Source organism: Falco peregrinus, chromosome 2 (genome assembly GCF_023634155.1).
Source record: "Falco peregrinus isolate bFalPer1 chromosome 2, bFalPer1.pri, whole genome shotgun sequence".
Taxonomy (NCBI): domain Eukaryota; kingdom Metazoa; phylum Chordata; class Aves; order Falconiformes; family Falconidae; genus Falco; species Falco peregrinus.
The window spans coordinates 18,564,347-18,583,529 of record NC_073722.1 but is presented as its reverse complement, the minus strand read 5'-3'; the positions used below and the strand labels follow the sequence as shown (position 1 = coordinate 18,583,529).

Below are 19,183 nucleotides of genomic sequence, written 5' to 3'. Positions count from 1 at the left end.
TCCCAGCAAAACAGGTTGGCAATAGCCGCTGGGGAAGCTTTCCTGAGGTGGAGGGGTCCCTTCACTGTCTGACCTTCGTGGGGTTAAGTCAACATAAGCCTACCACCTTTTTCTCCTCTCCCCTCTCTGCCAGGCTGGAGCAGGACCGATGTGGTTATTGACTGTCTTGCTTATTCTCCTAAAATGCAGATAAGGTGTCACTTATTCCAAGTTTTGCCCTGGCGCTAACACTCAGGAAGCAACACAAGATGGCCACCCACCTAAATCCACGCCAGGCCCCGGCAGCGAGCCGAGTTACACACCAGCAGTGTATCAGTATTTTATACAGAGTCTTCCTAGTGCCCGAGGAACGCTCCTTTGCCCTGCAGCTGCGGCCCTCGTAGCACACCCTGGGGAGTTTGTCTCTCTGATCCCTGGGGACTACAGGCCCTCAGAGCACGTGCAGCACCAGCAGGTCCCCTGAACGCTCACCGACATGGCTGTGTCTCTGCAGCGGTGGCACTGCTAAGGGAGAGGACAGCCACTCTTGTAGAAAGGCAACTGCTGTGTATGCTTTTTGGTGTTTTAAAGGCTGAGGGAGCTATTTTTAGAGCTGAAATAACCTTCTTCTTGCTCTGCTATTTCAAATCTTATGTTATCCTGGACCAATAAACGGCTCTTCGCAGCATTTGCTTTTTGCAGCCCCACAGGGTCTGGAGATCTTGGCTAGGTTTTCCCTCTGCGTGCACCGACGTTGCTGCCTCATGGCACTGCCACGCTAAGGAGCTGCAGGCCACCACAGGTGACTGCCAGGTGTGGCTTTCCTTGGGCAAGGAGGTGCTATTGCCCCCATGTCACCAAGGCAGACCCCAAAATCAGGTGCCTGGAAAAAAGTTTGCTTGAAGTATCAGCATTAACCGCATCCCTGGCTGCAAGGCTTCCTGCCACAACAAAAGTCAAGAAAGCTCACTGCGAAAGTAACAGAGGTGGGGGGGAGGTCTCTGAGTTCAGTAACCTCTGGCTTTCCACAGCTGAGGCTGAAGAAACCCTTCTGTCAAACAAGCGAGAAGTAACAGTGCTCAGCCCCAGCGATTCTGGCCAGAAAGGAAAACACAGCGACTAATCAGGAACCACCTTAGTCACTCCTGTCGTCAGCCAAAGCTGGAAGGAAAACAATGCAGCATATGGGATTTTAAAGCAATTTCATTTTTGGTAAACTCTGAGCGTCTGAGACATTTTGTTCACAACTCTTTTTGGAGCAGATGGTGTCCCTTTGAATGCTGGAAAATGCACAATTCTGACAGGCCTACCAAAGACCTCTCAAAAATGAAAAAATTGGCTTAAAAAAAGGGCACAGTCTGGGGACAGCGTGTGCTAGAGCCCACCTGGTGCAGGACGCAACGGAGGTGTAGGGAGTAGGGTGCTGTTACGTGGGACCACGGGGATATTTCCTGCAATCCCTTCCTCACAGGACACCAGTCCCACGGGAGGAACAGCCCCTCTACCGTGAACCTTGTCCTGCAGCATCCCCCCACCAAGGGGTGCGTGGGTGCAAAGGTATGTAGGGAGGCAGGGCATGTGGGGGCATTGCTTTTGAACTGCGTCCCACAATAATGCATCACCTACCTCACTCACAGTAACGCTGCATGTCTCAAAGCCTGCTGCAAGCTCACCTTGGCCTGTGGAGTGAGTCTTCCCTCCCACATATCCACCAACGCTACCATCACAAAAATGAGTAGCCATAAGGACGTTCCCCCATCTCATTTGGGGTTCCGCCTGGCTTTCCCAGGGGTGGGAGTGCCAGAGGCTGACACTGATGTCCCTCCCTGCTCAGCCCATGTCTTTGAAGACACGATTTCAATGATGCTGGTGTCCAGGTGTGGCAATGCTCCTGGGACACTGTGAGCAGTGCATGACTTCTGCCCCAGTCCTCACTGGGTTTTCCTGCTGGGCCACTGAGACCCAGTGGCAATTCACCCGGCCTGGAAAGGGGACCTGCTCCAATGCAAGCGAGTGTTCAGAATTATGGCTTTGCTTTGCTGTCTGCTAATTAATATTTCCTCCCCCCAGTGCTTTACAGCAGCTGCATGTTCCGTGTCCAAATTTCACCATATGAGTGCTCTTCACGGGGACCGAACTATGTGTCATCTCCACATCTGCTTTCTTCCAGCAACAAACAGGGAAAAGGGAATTGCTTTGAGTTTGCTTTCAGTCCTGGGAAATAGATTTACCACCTGGTTTTCCCATCCTTCTTCTTTCTGCTCTAAAGCTTGAGCAAGACCTGGCAAGAAACATCACCCACCCAGAAATGGAAGTGGTGGGGGAAAGGGGCCAGGGAACACTCAGCAGCAGCTATCAGAGCTGCTCCGTACCCTGATGCATGGGCTAAATACAGTGCCTAAGCAACAGTTTCTCAGTTTGTTAACCCTCATTTAATTAGCCAGATCATCTCTCATCAAAGCCATCTGTTCCTTTATCCAGCTTTTTAACTATTGTGATAGACTTCATTTCTCCAGGTGTCCCATTGCTAGACAGATACCGTCTGAGCATGCATGCCCTTGGCTTGGCATTAACAGGTGTGCTCAGGATTTGCTGGAGGGGCGGTCACCTGCAAGTGCTCTCTCTCATCCTAAGAAATATTCCCAGATCCCAGCCCTCCCAGATGAACTGCTCCCTCTTCCCAGCTCACCCGCATGATCTCCACTCAGAAAAATTCACCAAGATTTGGGACTGGAGCAGCAAATTGAAGTGACTCACTCCATCTCACTGCAAGAAAGTGGCACCATTTAAATGGTAAGAATGGAAATAGAGAAAATGGATACAAAATTTCCAATTTTTTTTTTCCATAATAAGAGAAGTCAAAAGAGTTACTGCTGTGATGGCAAATACATCAGATAAACAGGACTTGCCTGTGAGACAGTCAGGATCCGAACTGTGAGGAGGAAGCCTTGAAGCGCAGATGAGAGCTGCAATCTGGTGTGCCGTGGCCCCAGCAGACACGTGTTCTGGCCTGGCAGGACACTGTAAAAAAGACAAATTATTTTTTTTTAAGAATAATGAGATTAAGTAAAATAATTACTTCCTATTATTATGCTATAAACACTAATGGAATTATGTCAGCCAGGAAAATTTAGTACCCCCTGTTAATATTGACGTTAGGCATTACTGCACAGAGAGAGTAGGCACCATTTCACGTACAGTTTTTATCTGCCGCTGACTAGAGCTTTTCTCCCAGGCCAAGGTCTGCGAAAGAGTTTGTTTGGTTTTGGTTTTGTTGTTTGGTTTTTTTTTTGGTTGGGATTCAACTGCTCATCTGCTTCTCTTTCGGTGGTGGATTTATCTTTACTGATGCAGCTGGTGTGGGGCGGGGCCCCATCTTTACCTGCTTTGGGGCCATACCTTTACTCTCTGCCCTTTTGGCCTTAACCTCAGCTTGGCCATGGCTGGTGCATGAAGTGGGGAGCAGCGGCACAGCTCCTGGCACGAGGCTGCAAACCGTTTTCCTCCCTGGGACTTGCTATGGCTGTACCAAAGCCAGCAGGACTGGATGGGTACGGTGGCAGCCGGCACGCAGAGCAACTGGACAGGCCTGCCAGGGTCAGCTGAATGCAGATTTGCAAAACCAGGGTGGGAATTCTGCTATCACTTTCTCAGAAAAAGCCTAAACCAGGGTTTAACTCTCCAGGAAGCAGGGCAGCAGGAGCCGTGCTCCATAAATGCAGTGCACCCCCATATGTGAGGAGTGATTTAAACAGCAAAAGCCTCTCCAAACAGTTCTGCCCGTGCAGGGGCACCCTTGGGTCCTCCACAAACTGAGTGCTTTGCTAGGTTTCAGGGGTTTTGAATTTCTCCCCCAATTCCCCCCACCTAGTAGGGCTGGCATGGCCAGGTGTGTGCCCCTGGATGCCAGACATTTCAGCTCCTGGGCTGGGCACCACGGAGCCAAAGCATTGTGGGAGCTGGGGCATGTGGGCATGTGTTAACAGATGTCTACTTTTCCCACTGGGCTTTGCTTTCAATTTTATTTTTTATTCTTCTTTTAAAAGAAGATTTTACTGGGGATTGTACCTTGATTCCCAGAAATGCCCCAGAAGGTGATGAAAAGGAGCCCCATAACTCCCTGCGAGACCCTTTCTGCATAAGGGTATAGCTATGAAATGGTCTGGCAGCAAAAATATCGAGGTAATACAAGTCTGGCCCGGCTATGCTTTTGGGGCCACAGCCTGGGAGCTGATGCATCATCAACTGTTAAGAATCCCTCCAAACTGAGAGCCCTCCCACCTGCAAATACCCCAAACATCAGCTGACCAGAGCCCGTAGGTCTGTCACCATGTTTCATGCCTGGCATGGACTCCCAGGCTCACATGGACACAGGAGACCTTTCAGACCTCTTTTTTTCCTGGGAACCTCCCACCTCAACAGCTCAGTGTGATACCTGAAGCCAAGCTGCATTTCCCATCTGCTGGGCTTACTTCCAGAAAGCTGCCAATTCCCGGGCCTGAAAAATTATCACTGCTAGCCAGAGGACAGCAGTCACCTTGTGCTTGCACGCTGCAGAAGCAGATTGGGATGCAGATATCACCAGGGGTTGCAAGGGAACAGCAGAGCCACTGGAGGGAGTGGGCAGAAATCCACCCCCAAGGACCCATGCAGCCTCCTCCACATATTGCACCTCGCCGCCAGCCACCCCTGCTTTCACCAGCTATTTTTAAACCAGCTCAGGGGTACGGTGACCAGCCTAGTGCTGGCCACACACTCTTTTCCCACCCCAGGCCCCTGTGCAAAGCTCTGCACCCGAGTGCCAAAGGACTAAGCGAAGTTGCGGTGCTGCCACTCAGGACCCTGGCACAGCACCTGGCCCACTGGTGCAAAGCAGGACTGCCACCAGCGTGGCCGTGGGGCTGCCGGGCAGGAGATGGCACAGGACATGTCCCCTCCGCTTGGCTGCTCTTGACACGTATCTTCAGTGCCAGCGCTCACCCTCTCACCACAGCCCCTTTCTTGAGGTGTAACTCCAGCACCAGCAGGTTTTGCTCACACTTGCCTTCTGCTCTGAGGGTTACCTGAATGCAGCCCAGCCCGTGTGCCTGACCACAGCAAAGATGGGATTAGATGGAACCTGGAAGCTCATCGCAACCTTGACCTCATGCCACACCCCGACGGTTGTGTTTGTACGCAGCCCTAATGGGGCTTCATCAATATTTGCGCAGCCGAGTACATGCTGCAAGTTACAGCTGAAATTCTCTTTTAGCGACTGTGCCAAGTCCCAGGGCAGATGAGCCACCCCGTGACAGGAAGCAGGTGACCTGCTTGGGGGTTTCTGCTTGGGAGTGGAAGGAGCACACGACCCCTGAGGCAGCACTGCATTTCCTAAGGGCCCCACCAATTTCGGGGAAAAAAAGGTAAAGATACAGTCCCTGCTGCATGACAAAGCCTGAGAGCCTGGAAACAGCCTACAGGACAGCGTACAAATACCTCTTCTCAGGTGGTGTTATTCCAGATAGTTCAATGTGCTGGGAACAGTTAAGAGACAACAGACAATCAGGCACTGCCAGACAGTCAGGTCTTAGGGCTAAGTTTGACAGTCACCGCATCCTTGGTTTAGCCCAGCCTACAGCCAGCCACCAACCCGCAGTCCCTCACTGCTTTTGTGCTGCCTGGAAAGTACTAGTGGGGTCCTCTACTACCGGATCAGCAGGAGAGGTACCAAAGTCCACAGAAACGAGCGCAGCTCATGCCTCAGCACCCACCTTACCAAGGTTTCTTTACTTTCAGTTTTTCAAAACCATGGGTGGTTTGCCAACGGTTTCAACATCTCAGATCCCTGAATCTGCCTGGAACTGCTGTTGCTGCTATACCCACGGGGAATGCTAAAATAGAATAAAAATTACCTTGTAATCTCAGGTAGAGAGGTTCAGAATGGCATACCTCTTTACAGGGCAAGTTACTCTTCTTACACCATGTACTTGTCAGAAATCAGATTAAGGAAGTCCAAGTAACAGCAGTACAAAAAAAAGATACAAAAGGATCTCAAGTATGATAAAGATCAACAGGAAGATGTGTATCCATATGCCTGTAAAGAGCATTCACTGCAGTTCTCCAGCCAGGAAACTGCACAAACAAAATCATGGGAACACCAGTAAGATTAGGCATTTGCTCGTCTTCCCAGCCTTGCTCTTACACTCAAACATGAAGTCCACACCCACTTCCCACGTAATTCTGAAGGCTGGTTCCCAATGATTTTTGCCACTCTCCAAGTGCTTGTCAACCATGCAAAGAAGGAAGGAACAGCACTATCTTTGTAACCAACAGGTCAGAAACCTGCCAGCTCTGGGAGTCCAATTCCACCCTCTCTGGCAGGCACCCTAGGGGGTGGTGGGGAGGCATCTCCCACTCTACTGTGTGCGATTCCCATGTCTGTCAAACAGCCCCAACTGTGGACGAATGCACATCAAGACATGACTTCTGGCACACGCAGGTCTTCAGACATATCTCGGCAGAAACAAGGAGAACTTAATGCAAAATCTAAACAAAATACTTAATAGGTTTGGTTAAAGCATTGTCCTTGTCACATTGGGCTGATATTGTGCTATTAAATTGTGATTTTCACATGCAAGAACTTGCCACGGCTTCCCTTCAAGCTTATGTCAGCTTGCATTTTCTTTTTTCCCCTTAAATCAGCTTGGTCATTAAGCCCAAAGTAATCAAATCTCTCTGTGCCCTTCCGTTTGACAGCACTCCTTTTCCACTGATGAGGCAACCAGAAACGCTGAGGGGGGAGGTATTTTGGAAATGCTGCCCCAAGTGAATAGCTGGAAATGCCAAGTGAAACACCGCTGTAATTCTGATGTGTGATGCACAAAGCTCTTTGCTTTGGGAGATTTTTAAAATAAAACACAGCCGTCAGTCTAACTCGTAAATGTTTATTGTAAATCACTCAAGAGTTTACACATCATTAATGGCAAAGTAACACTGTTAAAACACCTGCTGGATGAAATACAGAATAAAGACAACTCTTTTATATTATATGGCGTCATTTAAAAAACAAGAAACAGAACATAAAAGAAACCATTTAAATTTTATTTTCCAGTTCTTTCCTGAAAATATCTGGGTCTGAGTCTCAGTTATCTCAAGATCCCTGCCTTGCCCAGGGCATCGGCCACACAGCTGGGAAACAGGCACTGCCTCTCTGAGGGACAAGGCAGTGACCTTCTTTATAAATGAAAATCATGCCCTCTATCTTCAAAAGTGCTCCAGTGCTGACAGTACAAAGCCTCTCTCCTGCACTGGCTAACATCTAACACAAAGGGCTATATGTCCCATTAATTCCACATGCCTTTTTTTTTTTTTTTTTTTTTTTAAACAAGGCAACTGTTAAAATTCAGATGCTACATAACTGTCTTTATATTTTGCTCAGAAACCAATGGATGTTGCATGCAGCTGAAATATTAGTAGAGACTCTGACTTAGACAAAGGTCAGTTTTCTAAGACCCACTAGTCAAAGGCAGAAAAAAGAAATTAAGAGGCCTCTTGTGCAAAAGGAGCTAAAACATGCATGCATGGATGGCCATGACTGATTAGGATATAACTTAGGTCTCCAAACATTGAAACCGAAGCTTTATTTGGCTTAAGACATGGTTGAGCTCTGTACCTTTACAAATTACGATGCATACGCAACACAAAGGAATCATCTCAACATAGCATCGGATGGTATTTTGGCCTGTACAGAGACTAATCTTCAACACAAAAGCCTGCTCAGCAGTAAATGGTTTTCATATTTAGCAAAGACGACAGAGCACTGGGCTGGCTAACAGGGCTAACAAAAACAAGAAAGCAACTTTTCAAACTAATGTCTGACTAAGTTTAGGCTGATTTTTCCCCTTGGTCATCCTGGTTTTCATCGGTGTCGTTACTGTCCTTTCCATTAGTCTGTGGCTGAAACAACACATTAGGCCCTGCCCCATCCCCTCTGAGGGATGTGTCTCAAAAGCATATCTCATTAACAGTGGGAACAAAAATCTCCCCTAACTGCACTTGGAAAGGATAGTTAAGTTTCTCCAGCCTGCCAAAGTTTACCATGAACAAGCAAATTACAATGTATTTCAGACATGAACTACAGTGACTAAAATCAAATCTCTCTCCTGTTTAACTATAATATTAAATAATATATAACATTTTTACACTTAATAGTCTGAAGTTTGGACATAAGACACCTAGTAAGGAAAAAAAGCTGGGGCCGAATCTGTTCCTAGGGAATTAATTTGGCCCAACTGATCTGAAAAAGCTAATTTTACCCAGAGGAAAATAAATCCACCACAGGCACAGGGGTGCATGCACACCCACCCACCCACGTTCACGACAGTGCTGGCAGAGCAAAGCGTTACTTTTCAAGCACTGCCATCTCCAGTCCTTTCTTTGCGAGCCTCGATCATATCCTTCGGAGCCTGCCTGCGGTCAGTGACCAACCCCAACCAAAACATGAAGTCAATGAACCAGGTGGTGGGGTTAAACTTCAGGCCCAGCTCGCTGGCTGAGTAGTCGAATGGGAAGGTGTGGTGGTAGTTGTGGAAACCCTCACCTGAAAAAGAGAGGGAGTTTAAAGACCACATGGCTGGCACATCTGTGAACTTAAGAACACGCGAGTGGGACACCCCAACACCTGCTTCCCAAGTCCTGAATTCAGTGCAGGTTATGCTCCACACCTGGCTAAGGGAGACCTCTGTGGCAGACCCACAGCAGACTCCATTCCAGTGCTTTGGGCTTGGCTCCCCAGTAGGAAGAAGGGGCACACCCCACCCCTTGTGCTCAGGGAAGAAAACAGTCAGTGCTTGAGGAGGGGACACACTCAACCGAGTGAGAAGCAGAGTCACTTCTGCTGTGCTGTCCCCAGCCAGCTGTTGAGAATAGAGGGCTGCTACTGTGAACACATCTCTGCCCAGAGGCTACATGGCATTATCTCAGTGTGGGCACCATGAATAAAGCCAGGGAGCCTTCCTCTAGGATGTGCAAGCTCCGGCCTCTTCCACGCCTTGGCTCCAAGTGGTGTCCAGCTGCAGGTGCCCAAAGCCCTGACCAGGGTGCAAGAGGATGGGGTGTCACTCAGAGTTTGCAAAGCTCTACCCAGAGCTACAGCACTTACCAATGGCTCCCACAGTGACAAAGGTGTTCTGCCTGGGGCTGATGTACTTGTCGTAGGGGCGGTTCCCGTACATGTGAGCGGCGCTGTTGACCAGCCAGGTGACGTTGAGGGAGATGGTGTACCGGAGAATGGAGGCAAGGAAGTACGCGTTCCACAGACTCTCGCCCCAGAGGTACCACGGCACAAAAGTAGGGATCACAAAGCACATCAGCACAACTGAACTCTTGTAGTACCTGTGGGGAAAGGACACCGTTACTATGGTGGGAATAACAGCTAGGATGAAGAGAGGTGGGATCTCTGGAGACTGCCAGAAACCTCTGGCATAACCTGGGTTGGTCCCATAACCAGGAGAGCAGGGAATGTTTCAGATATCCACAGTCATGACATAATTTTTCCAAGTGTAATTCAAAATACAAAGACAACTTGAAACCCTGAAGCAGCAAGTTAACAGTGGAGCTAAACAGCTGAGACACAGTCTCAAAGCCAACGTCTTGAGCTGAGCACCTTGAAACCTGGGGAAGGGCACAGCTAGCTGCACACCCTGCACCTAGGGTCCAGCTCTGGGACCGGAAAAGCCCGGGGCTTGGCGTGGCATTGGTGGAGCTGTGTCAGAAACACGTTCACCACTAAGAGCTGGCACAGACATTCCCTGTGTCCAGATCAGAAGGGAACCCACAGCACAGGGCAGGAGTGCTCCTTTCTACACCACTGCTGCCACGTGAGCTCCAACAGCACCAGCAGATCCAAAGCAGCTGCCAAGAGACCACAGGCACATGCTAAGAGCGAGGAGAAAGATGCACCTTGGCCTGGGAGCCAGGATTACTGCTGCTGTCCCAGCCCACTGGCTGGCACTACCCTGCCACTCCTTCAAATACCAGACAAAATCAAGTGTGCGGTCCAAGATGGGGAGGGAGGAAGCTGAACAGCCTGAGAACAAACAGGAAAACTTCACGCTACGGCTAAAGCCACACAACCATGTAAGGGAGGGAAGAGAAAGCGCAGGATGCAGGGAGCACAGAGGTGAAGAGCAGTGACCAAAGTGGGAGAAACAAAAAGAAAAATTGTGCTGGGAGAATTAATCCAAGGCAAGTGGAGAAGAAAGGGAGCAGCTCAGCAGCAGTGGGGAGGCAAAGCCAAGAGAGAGGAAATATTACTCTAAAGGGAGAAGAGGCTAACTGCGCTCAGAAGCGGAGAGCAGCAAAACCTGTGAAGAATGAATCTTGGGAGAGGACGCACTTCGTCTGTGCTGGCCCTCAGGTGCCAAAGATGAGTTTGTAAAGTGAAATGTGCTCTTCTGCATTAAGGCCATTAGTGATTACAGCATTTGCTCCAATGATCAAAGGAGAAGGCCAAGATGCCAGCAACTTCTGCTGTGGCTGTCTTCACAGCCAGCCCTAGATTTTTGGAAGAGCAGAGGGACAAGGACAGGGCTCACTGCTTGCGCAGCAGAGCCTGCAAGGCCAGTCAGCAAGCATCAGCAGCATAGCAATAGCAGAGGCCAGAAGAACAGCAGTCCTAATGCCTGCAATCAAGGTGGCAGGGATACCTTAAGGGAGAAAAGGGAAAGATAAAAGTATGGAATAAGCCACAACCAGACAACCCACCTCGCGTGAGGGCCAGCGCTCCCACTTACTTTCTTTGGAACCTGACAACAGGGTCATCCAGCAGGTCAGTGAAATCCAGTTTCCTCCCCTTCTCTATGACATCCCGATGCTTGCGCACAAACAGCCAGCCGATGTGGGCGAAGAAGAAGCCCCGGCGGGCATTGTGTGGGTCCGCGTCCGTCTCAGAGTACTTGTGATGCACACGGTGGTCTCTGCTCCACTCGTAGATGTCGTTCTGCACAGAAAGCATGCAGGGTGAGAGGAAAGAGGTTGGGTGCTGCTCCAGCAGTACCACCCCCAGCTCCTTCCCCTCATCGTAACAACAACAAAACCCTCTGACCTCAAAAAAGGTTATTGACTAAAGACATCCTGAGGTACCCCAGCTTTGCAGCCAGCCAGCCCATGACACTGCTCCTGTCAGCGCCCACAGAATGGGACATGCTCTGGGGACTGGTGACACGGATTGGACATGTCCCAGAGCTGGAGATGGCTGGACACCAACAGCTTCTTGGGAGTTACCATCACCAGTCTGCCCTGGTCCCATGTCCTCCCTGGGTGTTCACTGTACGAGGACGGACACTGGGCTGGAGGGACCAGGTACACACACATTTACACTGTTATTCTATGACCCTGCCGGGGGGAGCTTGCACATTTATTTTCAGGGCACTACTGTGCACAGGCACCCAGTTCTGGCATCCTTTTTCTAAGCTGGTTGTGGCTGGTTACCACTGATGCCCTCCAGGCACAAAGGCAGCACTGAAAATGGGACAGAGCTTGTAGAACACTACACACGCCTTTTCCTAATCTGAACAAGAGCTGAACTTGCTCAGCCTTTTGAGGGGATGCATCTTCCACACTAAAACCAGCACCTCCATTTAAATTACTGCTCTGGTCTGCAGGGGTGTGCACAAGAGCACAGTCTTTGAGTACTTAAAGGAGGCCTACAGGGAATACACGGAGGGACTCTTTTATCAGGGACTGTAGTCACCACAGGATGAGAGATAGTGGCTTTAGACTGAAGAGGGTAGATCTAGACTATGTATCAGGAAGAAATTCCTTACTGTGAGGGTGGTGAGGCACTGGAACAGGTTGCCCAGAGAAGCTGTGGATGCCCCATTCCTGGAAGAGTTCAAGGCCAGGTTGGATGGGGCTTTGAGCAACCTGGTCTAGTGGAAGGGCCCATGGCAGGGGGGTTGGAACTAGAGGACCTTTAAGGTCCCTTCCAACCCACATCATTCCATGATTCTATGATGAAGACACTAAAGGAGATGTGCCTGTTTTATGGGAAATCAAGTCTTGCATTTGCAGCCAGAAAGGAACAAAAGTCTCAGACCCATCACATCAGCTCAGCATTGGATCCAGGCAGGATACAAAGCAAGTTCAGTCCTGTTGCTGTTCAAGCTGTCAGCAGGGATGGGGGACGGGAATGCCTTACGGCTGTAAATGGGATTATGTGGATTGCAGGGAGTAAGGGATGGACTGCAATTTCAGACCCAGGTCCATCAAGTGAGACTTTTTGAGTTTTCTCAGCTGCAGGGATTTCGGCCCCCCAGTTTGCTCTGCAGGATGCACTGGCTATTGGACTAAACTTGTGGGTTTTGCAGTGGTGCTAAGCTATTAGTGCAGGGCATTGTAAGCACGTACAACACAACACAAAACACAGGCCACACACTTGTCTGTGAATTTAACTGCCCAACACCAGCACCAAAACATGGAAATGTTAGTTAATGCCAAGATTCACAAAAGTGTGAACTTTAATCAGAGAATGCTTAGCGGAGTGTGCTTTCCTCTGCTGTTTCCAACTTTGTACAGCCAGGGAGGTACACATGCAGTAATAGCCAAAGAAAGGAAGGGCTCAGGTTACTTTTAGGAACAACAGTAGCACCCACAGCCACCAACCACAGCAGCTTTGCTGCTAGCAGAACTAAGCCAGCCATTTGCGGTGTCCCTGTGAAGTAACCGCAGTGCAGCAGCCACCAGGGCACTGAATATATTGCGGGACGTGGTAAGCCCAGGCTAATGACAACTGTGTATATCTGTATTTTGTGAGACAAAAAGCCCTAGGCTGAAAGCATCGCCGAAGTCATTGCTCTTTCTCTCAGCTGCCAACATTGCTGCTGTTGCTGCTGAGGGGACTTCAAACTACAAAGAGAAGCTGAAGAATCCAGCTCAAATGCCTCTGTGTCCAATTTCAGCCTTGCAAAGATGCTCTCTTCCTGCCAGAGCCCACAAGGGACAAGTGAAGAACAAAAGCCCCTGAAAGATGTCGGCTGTACTGCACTCAGTTATGCTCAGTCCTGTACCGTTGTCACGTCATGGCTGCAGTGACACTGGGAGTGGGCTGGTGATGAGGGTAAGATTTTTCTGCAGCACTGACTCATCTATGCCATTGAGAGGAGGCAGTAAATATCAGCCCCTTACCAGTGCTCCAGTATGTTGCACCTTAACTATCCCACTGCACAAGAGAATAAAGTAAACTGAGCAAAGCAAAGCAAGCCTCCAAACTCTTCAGTGAGAACAAGGGGAGTTCTTTATCTTGCTGCCATCTTATTTTTTTCCTGCAGAGAAATGAAAAGGAATGAAACCCTCTACACTACTTCAAATGGCTTCAGTGGGAATATCCAGAAGACTGGAAAAAGCCAAGATTAAGTCATTTAAAAATAAAACAGGGTAATGCAAGAAGCACAGCTAGGAAAGATCCTCTTTCTTAACCAGAATTTTTTTTCAACTGAGACTATTGATCAGTTTGTCACAAGAGCAGTAGATGAAATTATTTGCGGGACGGCAGATAACCATGTCAAAGCAATGAGACTGTGAGACATTAACTTGGCTTTTCATACCACAGCAAGCACCTGCAGGGCTGGTAGAAAACATGATTCCCCAGATGAAAGGGTTAGAAAGCTGTGAAACAGCCGAATTGCATCTAATTAAAACCCACAAAGGCTAAGAGGAAATAAAGGCCAGAGGCCAGAACTGTTGGCAATAAATACACCAAGAACTGGAGCGCTGCACATGCAAATATGAAATATGCTCTCAGCGTATTAATAGCAACTACTTTTCAGGAACACCTCGCTCTTGATAAGAGTTTTAGGTAAACACAGGAACAAAATCCCTTCCAAAGCAGAGTGACAGCATCATGCTTTGACACTGATGCAGTCATGAGGTTTCATTAGCAGCTCCCTCAATAAACCTTCAGACTGAAACGTGGCAACAAATTGGGCTACATAACCACCTCAGTGTACTGACACAGATTTCCATACAACCACCATTACTGTGTGCAAATGCTCACAGCAGAGCCTCAGATGAACACCACAGCTTATTTCACTGAGATGGCCAGGAGCAACAGTACAACGCAGTTAGCAGAGGAGACACCAGCACGTCCCAGCTGAGACGCTGAAACTTAAACACTTGGAGATCAAGTAGACATAAGCCAGGTATTACCTATTTCTGAAACAGATACGTGACAGCAAGAAGCAGTCTTTCAAAACTGTGAGAGCTTCACTCTAGATAGAGAGAAGAAACACAGCTCAGCATGCTTCAATCATAAAAAATGCACTGGGCAACAGAACAAAAAAGGGCTGCACCTTCAGAGGAAGGACAGCGTGTCATAGCCCATGCAGCATCAGGTTAAAACTCTTCAGCAGAGTCTCCCCTGCCCTTCAAGAAGTCTGAATATTTCCTCAATATTCAGCATCCAGGGATGCTCTAGGTATCTCCAACGCTATCTCTTCCTCCCACAGCCAACACGAGGGAGATGGACATGAAAACCCATTCACTGTCTGCTTGTGGTGGTGAAAACAGCCTTTAGCAGGCAATGGATGTCACAGTAATTAGAAGCTTCAGGCTACTTAAGAGTAAGTGATTTGGCCTTTCATTTTTTTTCTGATAGGAAGGGCGCAAAGGTGGCTTGAAGCTACTTTGAAGTACTTTCCTGCCTCAGAATCACATCATGTCCTCAGCAAAAAGCAGTGACGAAGCCAATGCAGCTGAAAGCAAAATCCATAGCAACAGGGGAGAAGCACACAATGAAATCCCAACATGCAGGCCCAGTGCACCCAGCTCGGCGCATTCATTTAAATTACTTATGAAAGATAAGACTGGCTGTAAAACAGGAGGACAGTACCAGGAGGTTCTCAAAACTCAAAACATTTGTTTAATATGCCAAGCAAAGGGCTTGTAAAGCTCTGCAAGGAACTGAGCAGCACAAAACAGCTGGGATATAGCTCAGAACAAAGGAAGGTTATAGTCAAAACGGACACATTCCCATATTCAAGCAAAAGCACTGTGCTCTTTGCAATGTCTAAAGGGATTAACAAGATTATGTTTTTCCACCTTAAAAAAAAAATAAAATCAAAGATGATAAATGAACAGTACAGAAGTGGATAAAGGGACTCTCTTCAGCCTCTGTAAAGGTACCTGAATGAGAAGTCAACCAAACAGGCTGAAGGGAAAAGGCTAAAAATTCAATGCACAACACACACATGGTACTTGGTGTTACAAGGGGTTACAGCAGCCAAGCTCAGTCAGTTTAATGTTAGTACAGGTTCATATCCCTATTTTGATCAGCCAAAGGAGTAACTAAACTCACACCAAGAAGAAGGGGTAAATCCTATCACCAGCTGGGTGTTACACAAATATTTTTGAGCTCTAAGACTTCCTATTCGTAAGTAGAGCGCTAGTAACATGCTTCTTTGCAAATGTATTTGAATTTTACTGGTGAAAAATGCTGTATAAAGCAGAGAGAGACTGAGACTCTGAAAGGATGGCTGCTCTCCTTTCTGGGCATGTCAAAACCTCCAACTGCCTGGACGGACAAAGAGACTTAATTGCACAAACATATTTGCATCAAGTTGGCCCTTAGAAAAGTTTCCATGTTGTCCTGTGAAGTGTGGGGCCTGACCTGTGCCACAGATGGGCTGCTGGGGTGCTGAGCCCCTGATCTTGATCTGGGCATGTTCAACTGGGTCCTTAATTATTGCACCTGGACTAGCTAATGCATACTGTTGTGTGTGGGCTCTGCATCCACCAAGCTAGCAGAGTTATGTTATCAGCAAATGTCTTTCTGCCAATATTTTTTTTTTTCTTTTGCTGTCTCTAAGCTGAGGGGATCCCTGCACAGGAGAGCAAGCTGCCCAGAGGCCAAGAATCTGGATGGGCAAACACAACCCCACCTGGAAAGCCATGGAGTTAGCTGCAGCCAGAAAGATCCGCAAAGGCAGCTTGGCTTTGTAGGAACGGTGGCTCCACAGGCGATGCGCACCAGCTGTCACGCCCAGCGCCGTCATCAGGAAACAGAAATACGCTGAAAGACACAGAAACAAAACACAGGATGTGCCAGGGCCCAACTGCCATTATTTTTTCCTTTTTTTAAATGTAAAGATGACCATTGCCCCTGGCTGCTGACACTGCAGGGTCACTCAGAAGATGAGGCCTGGCAGACACGAGGCACGGTTCTCAGCCCAACTCTGCTCTGCAGCCCTAGGGACACACTGTTCCACTTCCCACCCCGGCATTGTTCAGGGGAGCCTGGCAGCACCGAAGCACCGTGCCATGACATGCTGCAGCAGTGTGCCTTCAGCAAGTACAGCAGAGTGGAAGTTCATCACTTGTGCCAGAAGAGTAGCAACAGCTCTTCTTCTAACAGGACACAGCCAGTCTCCTCCAGACAGGTCTTTGCTAGAGTCCGGCCTGTCAGCTGGTTTCAGAGCATCATGTCCCACTCCTAAAGATACAAGCTGTGTCAGTTTCCACAATAAAAACTTCTCATCATCAGCTCATGCCTCGATAATAAAAACATGCCAGGAAGCAGAAGATTCACCACCTTCCTCAGTTTCAGGAATTGCTTTTCCTTCCCTTAATTAAAAAACCGGCCAAGTAACCTTGTTTTGAGCATTTTTTTCAGATGGCCAACACAGCATGGAAGCAGGTCTGTTCCTTACTTACCACACTGGCGCCACGCTAGGCACACAGCGCAAGCACATGCATCCTGCAGTGTACCCCCATGCTTAAAATATTTTAATACCTCCACTGCAGCATCAGTACATCTCTGGCTCTCTTCTCAGCAGGGGCCACACTCACACATGCTCGGGTCGGTTACCCTTGCACTGCCGGGGGGCAGGCAGATGGCTGGCTGGGCCAGCACAACGAGACAGTGGACCTGGGGCCCACGGGCTCAAGCCATGCATCTGTGCACTGATTGCTTCTCCTTCGATGTGCTTGCTGGTTTTGTCTCTAGTGGCTTTGAATTCCTGTGTGATGGATGATCCGTTGCCCGAGTTGTTTTGACTTGCAACAAAGGAGAAGACTATGGGAAAGGGTTGGAAGAACAGTGCGTTAGGGCTGCTCCTTCTGGAGACAGAGCGGCAGGAAAATGGAAACAGCTAGGAGGAAATTATTATAGAAGTCCCAAATAAACAGCACCACTTAAAACTACTCACATTCTACCCAGATGTTGTGATATATAGACTCTTATGTCTCCCTACCATAGGTGTTGATTTCTCATACTGTGCCTAAAGTGTACAGGCTCATTTTACAAGTGTACAGTTAAAACAAGAGTGGATTCAAACAATAAAAATATTACAGGACAACCTCAAATGAGTTTGCACGGTTTGAAGTGATGTGCTGTTTAGTCAGGGCTCCCTGTCACCTGCACACATAGGCACCTCTTGGCTAAAACAGCCTATTTCAAATACCTAAACAGAGTTACTGGAACAAGAAGGGAACATCCTACCCCTAGAAGTTTTTTTTTCACCTGTGTCTGTCCGCACAACAGTCTGTCCAGCAGGGAACCCTGTAGACATGCAGTGGCTAGAAAGGAATTCACAATCAGCTTTTCCTAGTACATAACATAAACCATCTACATTTGTAAAAAGAAAGCAGAAAGATGTGTATGTAGGTGCGTGTCTACTCTGTGTCCATCAACTCCCAATGCACAGTGCTTGAAATTACAGCATCTAAGAGAAAATATAATAGGGAGGTATTTGGTAAAACAACAGCGACTGTATTTCGTGTTGATTGTCACCCCTGTGGACTGAAGGAGCGAATGGACCTTATCCACTCCGCTGGTGGATCCATCAAAAACGGATTTACCCAAACCGTTTCACATTACTTACCTGGCTCAAATTCCCTTCATGCCCCCCACAGCAAACCAAAGCCTTTCTCACAAAAAGCAACAGATAAATGGGCTCAGAATAGTCCTAGTAAAGATGACACATCTCTAAAACCCGCTTTGGACACCTTCACTGAAGAAGCAATTCTCTTTTCAGCAGGCTGCAGTGTTCAAGCTACTCCCAGAGAAGGCTCATCTGTGCAGTTATATCCAGTGAGCTGAGGTCTATAGCCAAATTCAGACTTCTGCCTGCTTCCTGAACAGGGGTACAGAAATGAACTGAAAATCACGCATTCTCTCTGCACGTTATTTTCAGATTACTCTCAGATCAGTAAAAATGCTGACACCACAGCAACTCACACTCCAGCCTCTGCCGCAGTCTTAAAGTTCTTGCACATGCCTTGTCAGTGCAAGGACTTAAGACTTCTATGAAATTAGGGAAAGCCTATCCTGTCATTTTCTGTATGTGATGTTGAGCTGTGCAGAAACATCACTAAATAAGGCCTTCCAAATTGTTGAAATGACTGTAATTGTGGAAACAGATCTGTGACACGCAGATTACCGACATCCAGCTAACACAAAAATACTAAGGTTATAGTCCTGAATCATTACAAGAACATATTGCCTGTGGGCTTTATGACTGGTTAACCTCATGCTAGTCACAGGGGCTGAAATCTCCCGTCTTCAGCGGTGTCTTTGCTTCTTTAGTGCACAAAGAGGGGCTTTTCACCCACTTCAAAGCAACACATCATTTAGTTGACCAAGCACTTCTCAAGGCACACATGCATCTTAATCATGATTGACTGTTTAAAACTGTAATTAAAGGTAAGTGGGTAGAATGAGACATATGCAACATTAAGGTTGATTTTGCCTTCCTTCTCTATCCAGTGCAAGAAAGTAGCCAAGCGGTAGGTAACATATAGACCACATGGAACAGCTGCACGGAATACAAGGGATTTATGCCATTTGATTCAGCTCTTACAGAGCTCAGCTAACAGAGACCCTTTCATTCAGCCCACTCCACACCACCAACATTGCAGCAGAATGGACAACAGGATTTTGGGAGTCTGGGGGCTGCCCTAGGGTCTACATGCCACCCTGTGTCCATACCTTTGAACAGTACCTCCCAGCATCATTCCCCATTCACACTTCCCACAAAGCGCTGGGCTACAAACAGGGCTTGGATCCATCTGAAACGTTTCTGCAGGAGCCTTATTGCCGCACAGGCAGCACGTCTCTAGCCACCAGCCACAAGCAGGCAAGCTCAGCTGTACTTCGGGGCAGGGACTGACTGGTGGTGTGCCCCAGAAAAACGAGGGGGACGCCCGTTTCACAGGGGGCAGCTGGCAGCTG

General features: G+C 48.2%; 1 protein-coding gene across 2 annotated transcripts in view; it reads right to left on the bottom strand.

Moving 5' to 3' along the window:
- Window positions 1-6,882: 6,882 nt before the first annotated feature.
- The window catches only part of SCD5 (stearoyl-CoA desaturase 5), a 31,554-nt gene continuing 19,253 nt past the window's right edge, over window positions 6,883-19,183 (bottom strand). For both annotated transcript variants that reach the window (XM_055795733.1, XM_027795351.2), the window contains exons 2-5: window positions 15,894-16,024; window positions 10,752-10,957; window positions 9,119-9,351; window positions 6,883-8,557 (exon numbers count right to left, since the gene is read on the bottom strand). In XM_055795733.1, coding sequence (XP_055651708.1) covers window positions 8,367-8,557; window positions 9,119-9,351; window positions 10,752-10,957; window positions 15,894-16,024 — 761 coding nt within the window. In that variant the 3' untranslated portion in view covers window positions 6,883-8,366. The remainder of the gene's footprint in view (window positions 8,558-9,118; window positions 9,352-10,751; window positions 10,958-15,893; window positions 16,025-19,183) is intronic.